Source organism: Tympanuchus pallidicinctus, unplaced genomic scaffold (assembly GCF_026119805.1).
Source record: "Tympanuchus pallidicinctus isolate F22 unplaced genomic scaffold, pur_lepc_1.0 scaffold44, whole genome shotgun sequence".
In the NCBI taxonomy this organism is placed as follows: domain Eukaryota; kingdom Metazoa; phylum Chordata; class Aves; order Galliformes; family Phasianidae; genus Tympanuchus; species Tympanuchus pallidicinctus.
Window position 1 is genome coordinate 1,193,187 of NW_026294763.1, and position 16,804 is coordinate 1,209,990.

General features: G+C 56.5%; 1 protein-coding gene across 36 annotated transcripts; it reads left to right on the forward strand.

Moving 5' to 3' along the window:
- Positions 1-4,046: 4,046 nt before the first annotated feature.
- On the forward strand, positions 4,047-14,609 carry TGFA (transforming growth factor alpha). Of its 36 annotated transcripts, none has more exons than XR_008210831.1 (11): positions 4,047-4,170; positions 6,988-7,041; positions 8,611-8,915; positions 9,062-9,762; positions 10,002-10,031; positions 10,375-10,905; positions 10,937-11,009; positions 11,336-11,639; positions 11,723-12,307; positions 12,385-12,494; positions 14,100-14,609. XR_008210831.1 is itself a non-coding variant. In XM_052702335.1 (6 exons), exons 1-6 carry the CDS (start codon positions 4,140-4,142, stop codon positions 14,105-14,107), a joined length of 471 nt encoding a protein of 156 aa, XP_052558295.1. In that variant the 5' UTR covers positions 4,053-4,139; the 3' UTR covers positions 14,108-14,609. The 36 variants fall into 36 exon arrangements, 8 of the variants coding, with proteins under 8 accessions (XP_052558295.1, XP_052558294.1, XP_052558293.1 ...); XR_008210848.1 differs by having other exon boundaries at positions 10,375-10,571; XR_008210845.1 differs by having other exon boundaries at positions 10,375-10,487; positions 10,697-11,009.
- The last annotated feature ends 2,195 nt before the right edge of the window (positions 14,610-16,804 follow it).

A 16,804-nucleotide genomic window follows, 5' to 3' on the forward strand; every position in this document is an offset into this window, starting at 1 on the left:
CAAGAAGTTATTTAGGAAAAAAAAAAAAAAAGGGAAGGAAAAAAAAAAAAGGGACTTGAATGAAATGTACATTCACAGGGGAAAATAGCAGCTATGAAAGAGCCCTTTAAGCCAGCAGAAAAACAGAACCGGTTGCTGCAAGATAAAGCCAGGAAAAAAAAAAATGCAAGAAGGCCCCATTTTTTGCTTTTTTTTGCTTTTTGTTTTTGCAGGAGGAAATGTCAGGGGGGCAACATTTGAGATGGGGGAATGACAGAAGGGGTGCACACTGCAGGCTGGGTGCAGGAGGGAAACGGGAGCTGCCATGCAACCAACGCTGCGGCGCTGACCTTGGGCGCAATGTTTAATTTCTCCCAACCCCGTGCAGAAAGAAAATAAACAGGGGGGGACGGTTGCTGGCTGCCTGATTGATTTCTGCCTTCAAAGCAGCAGCCAAAACCAGCCCAGCAGCTACAATTTGGGTTTGTGCGAGGAACGGGGCGAGGGAGGCGGAGGGCGCGAGGAGCGCCGTGTGCCCAATTTTCACGTTCCCCTCCAAAACAAACAGGAGGACGGAGCCTTTTATGCAGGACACAAGCACACAGCCCCCTTGTTGCACGCTGCTTCGGGGCAGGATATCGATGGGCTTTTTTGCTTTTCCTTTTTCCCCGCCACGTCAGAATGTTTTAAGCAGAGATTAAAGGCATCTCTGTGGCGGAGATGGCCCAGCGTTGCCAAGCGGTTCCTCCGAAGCCAGCAGCGTTCCCCTCATCTCTCAGGGGTGTGAGTGAGGTCTGGGTGTTCCCAGCTCTGGATATTGGGTACATTTTGTTGTGGGTGATGGCTTCTGGGTGCTCCTGTGGCACCAGCCACGCATGGGGGTCCCCAATGGGTTCCCAAAGGGTTCCCCAAAGAATGTTCCCAAGGATTCCCCGAGGGGTCCCCAAAGAGTCTTCCTAAAGGGTGCCCAAAGAGTGTCCCCAGAGTATCCCCAAAGGGTCCCCACAGAGTATCCCAAAGGGTGCCCCAAGAGTGTCCCCAAGGTGTTCCCAAAGATTCCCCACGGGATCCCCAGAGAGCGTCCCCCAGAGTGCTCCCAAAGGGTGTCCACCCAAAGGTCCCCAAAGGGTTCTTCAAGGGGCCACAAAAGAATGTTCCCAAGACGTTCCCAAAGGATCTCCAAAGGATGTTCTCAAGATGCTCCCAAAGGATCCCCAAGGAATGTTCCCAAGCAGTTCCCATAGGGTCTCCAAGTGACCACAAAGGGCCCCCGAGGTGCCCTATCCACGCTGTGCCATCACTTGGGTTTCTACCCAACCGTTGTCCTCCAGCCTCCCTAACTGCCTGCAAGGCAAAAGGAAAAATAATCTTACCAAAAAATAATAATTAAAAATCCCATCCTCCCAACTCAGTGAAAAACAAGGAATTTTTAGTTGCCCTTTCTCAGGGTTTTCGCCTTGAATGGGGCAGTTGGGTCGAGCAGAGCCCTGCACTCAGTTTGCAGCTTTGCAAGGCAGGATCTGCCCCCCAACCCCACTCAGAGCCAACAGATCCCCATTTCATCTCATCCCCCAGAAGGAGCAGCGGACAAAGAGCAATTTGCGAAGGATGAGAAGCACCTTGCCAGCATCTGGGAGGAACAATTCAAGAATTGTTTTTGTGGTTTTCTAACAGTGGGAAGAGCATGGAAACGTGCATTGCGCGCTGCAGCCGAGGCATTAACAGCCCTGGAGCTGCAGCCCCAGTGCCAGTTTGCTTTGCTCTGTAGGATCGCTCCTTCTCTTTAACGGTGCTCAGGGGCAACCGATGAGAACGAAGGGGGGGAGCACAAAAAACAAAGGAATTTCTTCCTTTTAAGCAGCATTCTCCCATCACCCAGCCGGCGTGCGACTCCAAGCCAAGTTTCTTTGCCCTGTGATCCCGCTGCTCTTTTGCAGAGCATCCTCACATATGGAGAAAAGATTGTGCCTCCCTTGTGGTGGCCTGCCCACTGCTTCTCTGGAGAGCATCCCCCTCCACGTTACCCGGCCCCACTGCACTCCTTCCCCGCCTCTGACCCATCACCTGCCCTGATTCACCCCAAATTGCCATAATTCCAGTTTTTGCGGAGGCAGCAGCTGCTTCCACGAGTGATTCACGCCAGGAGTGGGAGGAATATTGCAAAGGAGGAAGCATCTATTTACAAACAAATATCGGGGCTCTCCGCACGCCGGAGGGGAGAAAGGTGAGCGTGAAGGGAACAGCACGGCTGGGCTGGGCTGAAAAAATGGGATTTGGGGAACTCGGTGAGTGCTGCGCTGAACCGCTCTGACTGTGACTTGGTGTCAGGTATTTGGGATCAGCAGCGTTGGGAACAAGGCTTTCCCAGCCCCTCATTTGTGCGGTGGAGCTGCTTTCAAGTGCTAAGAGCAGATGGTATCGCCTGGGAACGCCTGGAAGTTTCGGCTCTGCTCAAACCACAGGGCTGGGAGCAGCTCCCGGGCTGCCGCGTGGCTGCTGGGTGCTCCTGCGGCGCCGGCCCCACGCGGGGGGTCCCCAAGGTGTGCCCAAAGGGTCCCCAAGGTGTGCCTCAAGGATGTGCCCAAGGTGTTCTTTAAGGGTGTCCCCAAAGAGTCCCCAAGGTGTTCCAAAAGAGCGTCCTCAAAAGGTGTTCCCAAAGGGTCCCCAAAAGGTGCCCACCGTGTCCCCAAAGCGTGTTCCCAAAGGGACCCCAAAGGCTGTCCCCAAAACATCTCCAAAGGGTGTCCCCACATGGTTCCCAAGGGGTGTTCCCAAGGGGTTCTCAAACTGTGTTCCCAAAGGGTCTCCAAAGAGATCCCCAAAGTGTCCCCAAGGAGTGTTCCCAAAGGCTGTCTCCAGAGTGTCTCCAAAGGGTGTCCCCAAAGAGTGTTTCCAAAGGGTCCCCAAGGAGTGTTCCCAAAGGCTGTCCCAAAAACATTTCCAAAGGGTGTCCCCAAATGGTTCCCAAGGTGTTCTTAAAGGGCATCCCCAAAGTGTCCCCACAGGGTGTCCCAAAGGGTTCCCAACGGGTCCCCAAGGGATGTTCCCAAGGTATTATCAGAGGGTGCCCAAAGAGCCTCCCCATTGTGTTCCCAAAGGCTGGTTAAATCCCAAAGTGCCCCCAGAGGGTCCCCAAGGGGTTTTCCCAAAGGGTCCCCCCAAAGCATCCCCAAATATTGTCCCCAAAGTGTTCCCAAAGAGTGCCCCCCAGGGGTCCACAAAGGGCGTCCCCAAAGGGTCCCCAAAGAGCCTCCCCAAGGTGCTCCCAAAGGCTCCCCAAGGGGTGTTACCAAAGGGGTGTCCCCAAAGCGTCCCCAAATATTGTCCCCAAGCTGTTCTCAAAGAGTGCCCCCAAGTGTCCCCAAAGCATCTCCGAAGGGTGTCCCCCAAACGGTTGCTGCCAAAGGGTGTCCCCTAACGGTCCCCAAAGGGTCCCCCCACGTATGTCGTCCCCCCCCACACCATCAGGCCAGCCCCATCTGCAGGTCACGTCACAGCACCTGGGGACAGCGCTCCGAAAGGCCACGTTTGCCACCAGGGGGACTCCAGTGACGGGGTTGGGGGGGGGGGGGGGGAAGGGGGGAGGGAGGCAGAGGTGGGAGTGGGGGCCGCGTTCCCATCTCCCTGCCTTCCCCCGGGTTCCCAGGTGGCCTCGTCCGCGGCCCCACTGATTGAAGGATGACAAAGGCTTGGATCACCGAGGTGAGATTCGCAGCGGGGAGGAAGGGGCGTGGGCCGGCGGCCAGCAGCAGCTGCAGGAATGCACTTTGCGGTCGGTGAAGCAATCCGGCAGCGCGATGGAGCAGATAGGAGCAAGGAGGGAAGGACCGGTTCGAACCTTCAAACCTTCTCCCCCCCCCCCCCCACCCCCCCAACCACCACCACCACCACCACCTCCCTTCCCCATTTCCCCACCTCCCACCCCATAACGAAAGGAACGATCCGCCGAGAGAAACGGGACGGCGCGCACCGAACGCTGCCGTCGGGGGGAGCTCGGAACCGGGCACCGCGGGGCCGGGGGCCGCGTAGCTCCGCCCCGGGGCCGGCGGGGAATCCGCGCCCATTTCCGCCGGCGCGGAGCCCGGCCCCTCGGCCGCACTGGGCGCTGCGCACCGCCAACCACTGCGTCCGCCGCCACCACCGCCGCCACCGCCACCAGAATGCCGGGAGAGGCGGCCGCGCTGGCGCTGGGTACGTGTTGGGGTCTGGAAGGGAGGGAGTGTGAGGAGGGGGTGTGTTGGCTGCTCCCCCCTCTCCCCCCCCCACCTCTTTTACTTCCCCGACCCCGTAACCCATTTGGGGCAGCGAGCTTCCCGCAAGCATCGATACCCGGCGAGAAAAGGAAACTTTGTTTTTTGTTGCGAAGTGGGGAGAACAGAGCATCCCTGAGCCCGGGTCCGGGGGGGACATCCCTGCTGCTATGGGGGTGTGGTGGGTTGTTCGTGTCCCCCCCCCTCACCCCACCACCACCACCACCACCACCTCCCGAGGTTGCCGTCGCTCGCTCGCGGAGTTGTTTGCTCCGCTGCTTGTGGGATCGCGGCGGTTTGCTGGGTACGGCCTCGGGGAGCCTCGTAATTTATGGTAGGGGAGGATTAATTAAGGAGCGCGCGTCGGTTTGCACCGAGCAGGACGGGCGCTCGCCCTGTGCCGCTTCGTTGGGGGAAAAGGGGCGGAGAGGAACGGGATCGCGGGGCACGGAGTGCAGCTCCGAAGGTGTTATTTGCTGGGGCGCGAGGTTGCTTTCCGTGCTTTCCTCGCTCGCTTTGCTGCTCCGAAGGAAAGGGGCTGGGAGCTGCCCGCTCGGGGCCGGGGGGCCGGGGGAGCGCAGCGCGGTGTGCTCTGCCCCGTGGTGGCCAAAGGGCTCCAGAGTGCGGGGCTGCCAGGGGAAGGCTGGGGACGAGCAGCTTCCATCCCACATGCAAGCAGCCACCCTACCGTAGACCCCAAACCCTAATCCCTAGGCTCTACCTATAGACCCTACTCATAGACTTCAACCATAGACCCTACCCATAGATCCCAACCCTGGACCCTAAACCCTACCCATAGACTGAACCCCATCTGTAGTCCTAAAATGAAATTCTAGACCTCTACTTGTAGACCCCAGCCCTAGTGCCTAGCCCCTGGTGTAAACTCTGCCCATAGACCCTAAACCCTTCATGTAGACCCTAAAACCTAACCTGTAGACCCCAACCCTAGACCCTAGCCTCTACACCCTACTTGTAGGATCTACCTGTAGAGCTTAAACCCTACCTGTAGACCCTAAAACCTAACCCCTAGACCCAACCTGTAGAACCTAAAATCCAGCCTCTAGCCTGTACCTGTAGACCTCAACCCTAGAGTGTAGACCCTACCCATAGACCCTAAACCCTACCCCCTGGATCCTACCCTATAGACCACAACCCTACCCTGGCCCTTGGCCCTAGACCCTACTGCTAGAAACTAACCCTAACCTAACTTAATGCATTTGGCTCAGTCTGGGGACACCCAGGTCCCCTCCGCTCCCCATAGCCGGCTCTTGGCTTCCCTCCCTGGGCCCATCTGACTTCTGTCAGCCCCAAGTCCCCCTCTGTTTGAAATCCAGACCCTGCATCCCGCTGGGAGTGCTTCCCCAAACCTTGTAAACAAGAGGTGGGAGCGATGGCTGCAAGCACCCAGGGAGCTGCCACCTCCTCCCCCTCGCTACGTGCAGATGCACCTGGTGGCTGCAGAGGGCTAAGCTGCAAAGCCGAGGGGAACTATGAGCAAAGCTGATTAGGAGGGAGAATGTGGGGCTGGAAGGAGCCTGGAGATAATGGGGGTTTTTGGACAAGGAGGGTCACCCCATCCATTGGGGGTGCTGAGGAACCGTGGAGATGTGGCACTGGGGGAACGCGGTTGGTGGGGATGGTTGGATGGGTTGGGGTTGGACTTGGAGGTCTCTTCCAACCTGTGAGCTGCTGGCTCATCTCAGTGTGCAATGGGGTGTGGAGGAATTGGTCCAGCAGGGCTGGGATCTGTGGGGAAATGGGATGGGAGCATCGTGGCTGGAGCCCTTTGGGGCCGTGATGGGATTGGTGGTGCTTGTAGAGGAGAAGCGTTGGCCGTAGATGTTATGGTGGGGACACTGGCAGCTCTGCGTCCTGGGCATCGTGCGTCTTATCCCAGGGGATCCTCACTTGTTGGTGTCAGGGTCATCCCAAAGGCCAGAACATGGGGTTTGGGCTCACTTGGTGATGCATTAAAACCAGACTCATGGGGGTCGCTGGGGAAGAACACCGGCCTCCTAAATACAAAGCCTTTGCTAAATAGAAAGCAAGAGGTGATAGGAAGGGAAGTGGAGCAGCAAATAGGGCCGGGGTGACCTCATGGGGCCAGCGGGGCTCATCCAGCCCCAGCAGCAGCAGGGTGAGGCAGCACAGCGGGTTCTGGGGGTGGCAGGAGGGGACACTGAGTCTGCCTGGTGACACAGGGATGAGCCACTTCCCAGATAACGCACGGAGTCCCCTCGGGTTGATGTAGGCAGGGAGTATCACTGTGTGCATGGGGAGCAGCCAGGAGGAGGGATATTGAGCTGGGAGCCCGGGGTTGGTGCCCTGCTCGTTGCCTTCAGCTGGAGCTTTCTGCATGGGTTGATTAACCCCGTGCAGTAATTGGGTCAGAGAGGGGTCTGCGGGAAGCGCTGCTGCTGCTGCTGCGCTCATCTCTGAGGTTAAACCCTCAGAGCCAGATGGGTTTCCCAAAAAGGGAATGTTTCCCCCCCCAGCAAAAAGGGAATGTTTTCCCACAAAAAAAGAAAAAAAGGAAGAATTTGGGGATTCTAATGAATGCACAGGACAGGAGAAGGGTCGAGGAGGTGGGGGGACACAGCAGGCAAATGGGGAGCTCCCAGTGCCGACCCTAAGAGAGTTCAGGTCCTGGTGGTGGCACGGCTGCCCCCGTTCCCTTTTAACTCAGGGTCTTCACGAGAGGTTTTAGGGCTTTTCTCTCTTCCTGCGTTGGCTCTGAGCCCTGTCCGTCTGCCCGCAGGCATGCTGGTGGCTGTGTGCCATGCCCTGGAGAACACAACGTCAGCGCTGAGCGGTGAGTTTGAGGGCCCTGCTGCCCTATAGCGTCATGTTTGGGTGGGTTGTTGCTTGTCGTGCTGCTGCTAAAGCAAAAAAAGGACATTGCACCTGGCTGAGGTTATCTGGGCTGTGTGCAGGATTGGAGGGGAAGGATGGGGCAGGGATGGGCATGGGGGTATGGATGGGGAAGGAGGAGGGGGTGTGGATAGCGTTGGGTGTGGGGATATGGATGGGCAATGGGATGGAAGTGGAGATGGGGATATGGATGGGGATGGGGGGGATGGGTGTGGGGATGGGGGAAAGATGGGGATGGGGGAAAGATGGGGATGGAAGTGGGGATGGGGAAGGGGGAATGAATGGGGATGGATGTGGGAATGAGGATATGGATGGGGATGGGGGTGTGGGTGGGGATGGATGTTGATTTGGGGGAAAGATGGGGATGGAAGTGGGGAAGGGGGTATGGATGGGGAAAGGGGAATGAATGGGGATGGATGGGAGGATGGGGATGTGGATGGGAAGGGGGGGATGGGTGGGGAAGGGGATACGATGGGGATGGATGTGGATGTGAGGGGTGTGGATGGGGAAGGGGGGATGGGGGGATGAGTGGGGGGATGGAGGGGAATGGGGTTATGGATGGGGACGGGCACGGGCAAGGGAATATGAACAGGGTTGGGAGTATGGAGGGGGATGTGAATATGGATGGGGATGGACTTGGGGTTGGGGGTATGGATGAAGATATGGGTGTGGGTTTGAGGACGTGGGAAAGGGGGGATATGGATGGGGATGAAGTTGGAATTGGAGATGGGGAGCTGCTCTGTGCTGGCACATCCTAGAGCCCCAAATGTGCCATTGCTGGGAACCCCCCCAGGAGGCGACGCAGCGGAGCGCTCTTCCTCCTGCAATATGGTGCATGGGAGGAGAGGAATCTTCTCCCCTGCTCAATGGGGATTTCGGGGGGCAGTGGCTGTGGTGCATCCTATGAACAAACACTGAGGGATGCTGAGAGGGAGCTTTGGCTGCACCCCATAACAACAAAGTCTTGGCTCCAAGGATGGGAGCCCAAGGATGGAACCCCCAAAGGGACCTCAGCACCCCGGCCGCGTGCAGGGTCTCACAGGACCCGGAATCATTCGGCGGCCGCGGCGTTAATTACCACAGGGCTGCCATAAATCCCAGCAGCAGGAACTTGAGGTGGCTTTGAAACGACAGCCGTCGGATGTGTTTGACGCGCGGGCTGAGCCAGCAGCAGGATATTCGTTTTCCGTCTCTGCCGGGGAGGATAATTCAAACCAGCTCGGGGCGTAATGGGAAACAGCATCTCGGCGCCCACCCCACACCAGGGCAGCCCCCGGCTCTCGTTTAACTCTCGCCGCCCCTATTTTATCTCTAAGCTCTTTAGCAAATTCCTCCGGTGCCAGGCAGGCTTATGGTCGTGCAGCGGGACCGAGCCGGGTTCGTTTTGGTGGATAAAGCAGCAGCCTTGATGCATTTGTTGGCTAGATCCCAACGGCGATGCCCTTCATGTTTTTCTCCTTTTATTTTTGTTTTTTTTTTCCCCTATTTCCACCCCCACCCCCCTCCACAGATCCCCCAGTGGCAGCAGCCGTGCGGTCACACTTCAATGAGTGCCCCGACTCCCACCGGCAGTTCTGCTTCCACGGGACGTGCCGCTTCCTGGTGCAGGAGGACAAGCCGGCGTGTGTGTAAGAGAAGAGAGGGGGTGGGGGAGAGGGATCTGCCCCATAGGGGGCCCCTCTGCGGGGTGGTTTGGGGGGGGTGGCCCAGGGATGGGCAGGGGTGACGAGGGATGACCCAGAGATGCTCTAAGGTGACGTGGGGTGACATGAGGATGCTCTGAGGTGACATAAGGTGACCCAGGGATGCTCGGAGGTGACATGAAGATGCTTGGAGGTGACACAGATGTGACCCAGGGATACTCTGGGGTGACATAAAGTGACCTAGAGATGCTCTGAGATGACTTAAGGCGACCCAGGAATGCTCTATGGTGATATAAGGTGACCCAGGGATACTCTGAGGTGACATGAAGATGCTTGGAGGTGACATAGATGTGACCCAGGGATACTCTGAGGTGACATAAAGTGACCTGGAGGTGCTCTGAGGTGACATAAGGTGACCCAGGAATGCTCTATGGTGACTTAAGGCGACCCAGGGATGCTCTAAGGTGACATGAGGATGCATGGAGGTGACATAAGGTGACCCAGGGATGCTCTAAGGTGTCAGATGTGACCCAGGGATGCTCTGAGGTGACATGAAGATGCTTGGAGATGACATAAAGTGACCCTGAGATGCTCTAAGGTGACACTGGGGTGCATGGAGGTGATATAAAGTGACCCAGGTATGCTCTGAGGTGGCATGAAGATGCTTGGAGGCGACATAAGGTGACCCAGGGGTGCTCTATACTCTATGGTGATATAAGGTGACCCCAGGATGCTCAGAGGTGACATGAAGATGCTTGGAGGTGACATAGATGTGACCCAGGGATACTCTGAGGTGACATAAAGTGACCTGGAGATGCTCTGAGATGACTTAAGGCATCCCAGGGATGCTCTAAGGTGACATAAGGATGCATGGAGGTGACATAAGGTGAGCAGGGATGCTTTAAGGTGACGTGGGGTGACATGAGGATGCTCTATGGTGACATAAAGTGACCCAGGGATGCTCTAAGGTGTCAGATGTGACCCAGGGTTGCTCTGAGGTGACATGAAGATGCTTGGAGGTGACATAAAGTGACCCGGAGATGCTCTAAGGTGACACTAGGATGCATGGAGGTGACATAAGGTGACCCAGGGATCCTCTAAGGTGGCATGAAGATGCTTGGAGGTGACATAAGGTGACCCAGGGATGCTCTGAGGTGACATAAAGTGACCTGGAGATGCTCTAAGGTGACATGAGGATGCCCTGAGGTGACATAAGATGACCCAGGGATGCTCTATGGTGACATAAGGATGCATGGAGGTGACATAAGGTGACCAGGGATGCTATAAGGTGACATGAAGATGCTTGGAGGTGACATGGGATGACCCGGAGATGCTCTAACGTGACATGAGGATGCTCTGAGGTAACATAAGGTGACCCAGGGATGCTCTAAGGTGACAGATGTGACCCAGGGTTGCTCTGAGGTGACATGAAGATGCTCGGAGATGACATAAAGAGACTTGGAGATGCTCTAAGGTGACATAAGGATGCATGGAGGTGACATAAGGTGACCCAGGGATGCTCTAAGGTGACATGAATATGCTTGGAGGTGACACAGATGTGACCCAGGGATGCTCTGAGGTGACATAAAGTGACCTGGAGATGCTCTAAGGTGACATGAGGATGCTCTGAGGTGACATAAGGTGACCAGGGATGCTATAAGGTGACATAGATGTGACCCAGGGATGCTCTGAGGTGATATAAAGTGACACGGAGATGCTCTAAGGAGATAAGGGATTCACCAAGGTGACATGAAGATGCTCCAAGAGGATGTGGGGTGACCCAGAGGTGCTTTGAAGTGACATAGGTGTGACCTGGAGATGCTCCAGGGTTACATGGGGTGACCCAGGGATGCTCTGAGGTGACGTAAGGTGACCCAGAGGTGCACTAAGGTGACATAGATGTGACCCAGGAATGCTCAGGGGTGACATAGGGTAACCCAGGGATGCACCAAGGTGACATGAGGATGCTCCAAGAGGATGTGAGATGACCCAGAGATGCTCTGAGGTGACATAAGTGTGACATGGAGATGCTCCGAGGTGACGTGGGGTGACATGAGGATGTTCCCAGGTGACATGGGTGTGACCCAGGGATGCTCCCAGGTGACGTAAGGTAACATGAGGATGCTTGGAGGTGAAACAGGACGACCTAGGGATGCTCTGGGGTGACATGGGGTGACACGAGGATGCTCTGAGGTGACATGGGGTGACCCAGGGATGCACCAGGGGGACATGAAGATGCTCCAAGAGGATGTGGGATGACCCAGGGGTGACATAGATGTGACATGAGGATGCTCCAAGGTGATGTGAGTGTGACCCAGCAATGCTCTGGGGTGACATAAGGTAACCCAGAGGTGCACTAAGGTGACATAGATGTGACCCAGGGATGCTCCGAGGTGACATGGGGTCACCTATGTTGCTTTGAGGTGACCCAGGGATGCTCTGGGATGATGTTGATGTGACGTGGAGATTCTCTGAGGTGACATGGGGTGACCCAGAGATGCTCTATGAGGGCATGGGATGACCCTTAGAGATGCTCTAAGGTGACACAGGGTGACGTGACGATGCCCAAAGTGGATGTGGGATGACCCAGAGATGCTCCGGGGTGACACAGGTGTGACCTGGAGATGCTTCGAGGTGACATGAGAATGCTCTGAGGTGACATGGATGTGACCCAAGGATGCTGTGAGGTGACACATGGCCAGCCAGGGTTGCTCTGAGAGGACACAGGGTGACACATGAAGGTTCTAAGGTGACATGGGGCCAACCAGGGACGCTCCGAGGTGACGCGGGATGTCATAAGGATGCTCTGGGATGATGTGGGCGTGACCTAGAAATGCTGCAAGGTGACATGAGAATGCTCCAAGGTGATATGGGTGTGACCCAAGGACATTCTGAGGTGACATGAGGCCACCCAGGGATGCTCCAGGGTGGCCCAGGGATGCTCTGAGAGGACACAGGGTGACACAAGGACATTCTGAGGTGACATGAGGCCACCCAGGGATGCTCCAGGGTGACCCAGGGGTGCTCTGAGAGGACACAAGGACATTCTGAGGTGATGTGGGGCCACCTAAATCATGCCCCAAGGTGACTCAAGGATGCCCTGATGTGACGTGAGGCCACCCAGAGATGCTCTAGGGTGACCCAGGGATGCCCTGAAGTGATATGAAGTGACCCAAGGATGGTCCAAAGTGACCTGGGGGTGCCCCAAGGACCTGTTGGTGACAAAGGCCGGGTCCAGCAGCTGCTGCCACCCAGGGAAGAGCTACAGAATCCCTGCCCATGTGCCTCAGTGCGATACGTCCCCATATTCTGTAGGCTGCTGAAGCCACCTCGTGTGCGTTTGGCCACGCACAGCACCCAAAATGAGGCTCAAAAGGGCTCAAACTCTTCCCCACCGCTTCCTCACCCCTGCAGGTGTCACTCAGGCTACGTGGGGACGCGCTGTGAGCACGCAGACCTGCTGGCCGTGGTGGCCGCCAACCAGAAGAAGCAGACGATCACCGCGCTGCTGGTGGTGGCCGTGGTGGCCTCGGCGGTGCTGATCGCAGCCTGCGTGCTCATCCAGTGAGTGGGGTGAGGGTTGGGGATGTGGGATCGGGAGGGAGGTGTGGGGTGCTGAGCATCACCACCGTGTCCCACAGCTGCTGCCGGCTGCGGAAGCGCTGCGGGTGCTGCCGGGTGCCGCTGTGCGGGCAGGAGAAACCGTCGGGGCTGCTGAAGGGTGGAGCGTCCTGCTGCCATACTGAGAGTGGTAAGGGATGGGGGCACTGTGGGGACACAGGGATGTGGGGACGCTGTGGGGATATGGAGGCACTGTGGGGACAGGGGGGCGTGGGGACACCGTGGGGACAAGAGGACGTGGGGGCACTATGGGGACATGGGGACACAGGGATGTGGGGACGCTGTGGGGATATGGAGGCATCGTGGGGACAGGGGGCGTGGGGACACCGTGGGGACAGAGGGACATAGGGGCACCATGGGGACATGGGGACACCATGGGGATGTGGAGGCACTATGGGGACACCATGGATGGAGACACCAGGGATGTGCGGACACCATGGGGACAGAGGGACGTGAGGACACTGTGGGGACACAGGGATGTGGAGACACTATGAGGATGTGGGGGCACTGTGGGGACACGGATGTGGGGACACTATGGGGATGTGGAGGTACTGTGGGGACTGGGGGGATGTGGGGACACCGTGGGGGTACCATGGGGATGTGGGGGCACTATGGGGACAGGGGGACGTGAGGACACCATGGAGATGTGGGAACACCATGGGGACCTGGGGACATAAGGACGTGGGGGCACTATGGGGATGTGGGGACACCATGAGAATACTGTGAGGACACAGGGACGTGGGGACACTGTGGGGACACTGTGGTGATGTGGGGGCACTTTGGGGACACTACAGGGATGTGGGGACACTTTGGTGACACAGGGGTGTGGGGACACTATGGGGATGTGGGGGCACTATGGGGACACAGGGATGTGGGGACACTTTGGGGGCACTATGGGGATATGGGGGCACTATGGGGATGTGGGGATGTGAGGACACCATGTGTGCAGAGGGATATGGGGACACCATGGGGACATAGGGATGTGGGGACGCCATGGGGACACAGATTTGGGGACACCGTAGAGATGTGAGCACACCATGGGAATGCAGGAAATGTGGGGGCACTATGGGGACGCTATAGGGACATGGGGACACCATAGGAATGTGAGAGCACCATGGGGACACTATGGGGACACGGATGTGGGGGCACCATGGCGATCTGGGCTCACTGTGGGGACACTGTGGGGACAATTTGGACATGGGAACACCATGGGAATGTGGGGGTACCATGGGGACACTATGGGGACCCAGGGATGTTGGTACATCATGAAGACACTATAGGGACATAGGATGTGGGGACACAGAGGTCTGGGGACACCATGGGGTCATGGGAACACTGTGGGGACAGTATGGGGACATTAGGACTCTATGGGGACACTGTAGGGACACAGAGATGTGGGCACGCCATGGGAACTCAATGGGGATACAGGGATTTGGGGACACCGTGGGAACACAGGAATGTGGGACACTGTGGGGATGGAGGGACATGGGGACACTGTAGGGACATGGGGATGCCATGGGGATGCATGGGAACACAGGGATGTGAGGACAGTGGGGACAGGGACGTGGGGACATCATGGGGACTTGGGCTCGCTATGGGGACTCAAGGATGTGCAGACAGCATGGGGACACTATAGGGACACTAGAATATAGGGACACGGGTCTGGGGACACCATGGGGACCCTATGACTCAGCTCCCATGCAGGAACCCCATAACCCCTCTCCTTCCCCCACAGTTGTCTGACGGAGCCAACGCATCCCAGAGGGACACAGACGCCGCTTCTCCCCGTTGGTTTCCCCCTTTTGACCCCTTTGGTTTCCCCCATTTTTCCCCTTTATTTTTCCCCCTTTCTTTTTGTCCTCCTTCCCTTTCTGGGGAGCACCAGTGGGGGAAGCACCGCAACGGCTGCAGTGCTCCCAGTTCTCCCAGTGCTCCCAGTCTCTCTGACAATCCACCTCCCACCACCACAGCCCAGAGTGCTGGAAATGGGGGAAAACACCCCAAAATCCCCCCTGCAGCCGGCTCCTGGGAAGCATCACTGGTGCTGGTTGGGCTTTTTGTTTTCTCAAACACTTCTATTTTTTTCCTCCTCCTCCTTTTTTTTCCCCCTTTTTTTTCCCTGTCTTTATCTTTTCCTTTTTTTCTCCCTTCTTTTTTTCCTTTTTGCCCTCTTTGTTCCCTTTTTCCCTTCTCTTTCTTTTTTCCTTCCTTCCTCCCCTCTCCCCCCTTCCTTTTCTCCCCTCTCTCCCCCCTTCCTTTCTCCCCTCTCTCCCCCTTTCCTTTTCTCCCCTCTCCCCCCCTTCCTTCCTCCCCTCTCCCCCCTTCCTTCCTCCCCTCTCCCCCTTCCTTCCTCCCCTCTCCCCCTTCCTTCCTCCCCTCTCCCCCTTCCTTCCTCCCCTCTCCCCCTTCCTTCCTCCCCTCTCCCCCTTCCTTCCTCCCCTCTCCCCCTTCCTTCCTCCCCTCTCCCCCCTTCTTTCTTCCGCTCTCCCCCCTTTCTTTTCCCCCTTTCCCCCTTCTTATTTTCCCCCTTTCCCCCCATTTTCTAACCAAAACACACAAGAGATCCCCTCAGCTTTATTTTTCTATGTGCCTACCACAACAAGTGCCGCCGAACCCTCGGCCGTTCCCGAAGCCACCGCAGCGCCTTTGGGGACAGATCAGCTCTTTTTAGTAATAATACAGTGAACCATAATCCTAAGAAACCTCCCCCAAAACGGAGGCCCCAACCCCCTCCCCACCCCTTCATCCTCTCCACAGCCCCCATCATAACCAACCCGACGCTATTTTTTGGGTTTGTTCTGTTTTTTTTTAGTCATGGTTACTCAATGTCTTCTGTATATGTTGCACTGAAGGTTAATATTTAATGTTTTAATTTATTTTGTGTGGTTTAAATTAATTTTGATTTCTATGATATGTTATTGTGATCAGCTGTTTTCCTTTTTCCCCCTCCCCCTCCCCTTAATACCTGGATTATAGATATTTAAGTGATATAAAGGACACTTTTTCAGAAGGCTGTGGCTGTGCTGTGATTTGGGGCTGGCAAATATTGAGGGGCAGCAATGTGGGGTCGCTTCCATGGGAGCTGGGGCTGAGCAAAACGAGGTCCCCTCCATGTCCCACTCCTGTCCCCATCCCAATCCTGTCCTCATTCTAACCCAGTCCCCATCCTCGTCCAGTTCCATCCTCTTCTGGTCATCATCTCATCCCTTTTGGGTTCCACTCCCCATCTCATCCCATGCTGGTCCAGCTCCAATCCCTTTCAGATCCTCATTTCATCCTATCCCCATTCCATCCCGTCCTGTTCCCCCTCCCATCCCTTTTAGATCCCCATCCCTTCCCAATCTGATCCCCTTTCTGTTCCCATCCCTTTTGGGTCATCATTTCATCTTGGTCTCCATCCCATCTTGCTCCTGTGTCCATCCCATCTCAATCCAGTCTCCATCCCGTTCTGCCCTGGTCCCATTCACGTGTTTTCAGGTCCCCATCCTGGCCCTGTTCCTATCCTTTTGGGGTCTTAATTCCACCTGCATTCCATTCCCATCCCTTTTGGGTCCTCAGTTCATCCCAGTCTTATCCCCATCCCATCCTCCTCCATTATCTTTCTCACCCCAAGCCAGTCCCCATATCACTCTGTCCTGCTCCTCCTCCCATCCCTTCTGGGTCCTCTTTTCATCCTGGCCCTGTCCCCAAGCCCTGCTGGGTTCACCCCAATCCCATTGGCCTGAAATCCCTCCCATCCCACCACAATTCCCCTATCTTTACAGACTTTCTGCAGCCATTCCTGCATCCCATCCCTGGGCCTCAACCTTGGAGCGCAGCTTTGCACCGTGTTGCAGCATTGCACAGCAGTGCAAGGCAGTGCAGGGTTTGCGTGGCAGTGCAGCGTTGCATTGGGGTGCAATGCTGCACCGTGTTGTAGCATCACGTGGCATGCAGCATTGCACAGCTGGGCGCCATCACAGCCCATTTAAGTGTTGCACAGATGTGTGCTGCGGCATGCAGCACTGCACACCCTTGTGGTGTTGCACAGCATGCAGAAATGTGCATCATGCACAGTCTGCAGTGTGGCACAACCCCATGGCATGGCATTGCACAGTGTGCAGCATTGCATCCCAGCACAGTGTTGCTCAGCATGAAGCATAGCACACCAGCACTGCATTGCACACTGTGCAGCATCTTACAATGTGCAGCATTGCACACCAGCACAGCATTGCATTGCATGCAGCACTGCACACCAACACAGCACCGCACAGCACACACCATTGTGCACCAGCACAGCACTGCACAGACCCAGCTTTGCTCACTAGTACAGCATAGCACACCAGCACAGCACAGCTTGCAGCACTGCACACCAGCACAGCACTGCACAGCACATAGCATTGCACACCAGCACAGTACTGCACAGCACATAGCATTGCACACCAGCACAGCATTGCACAG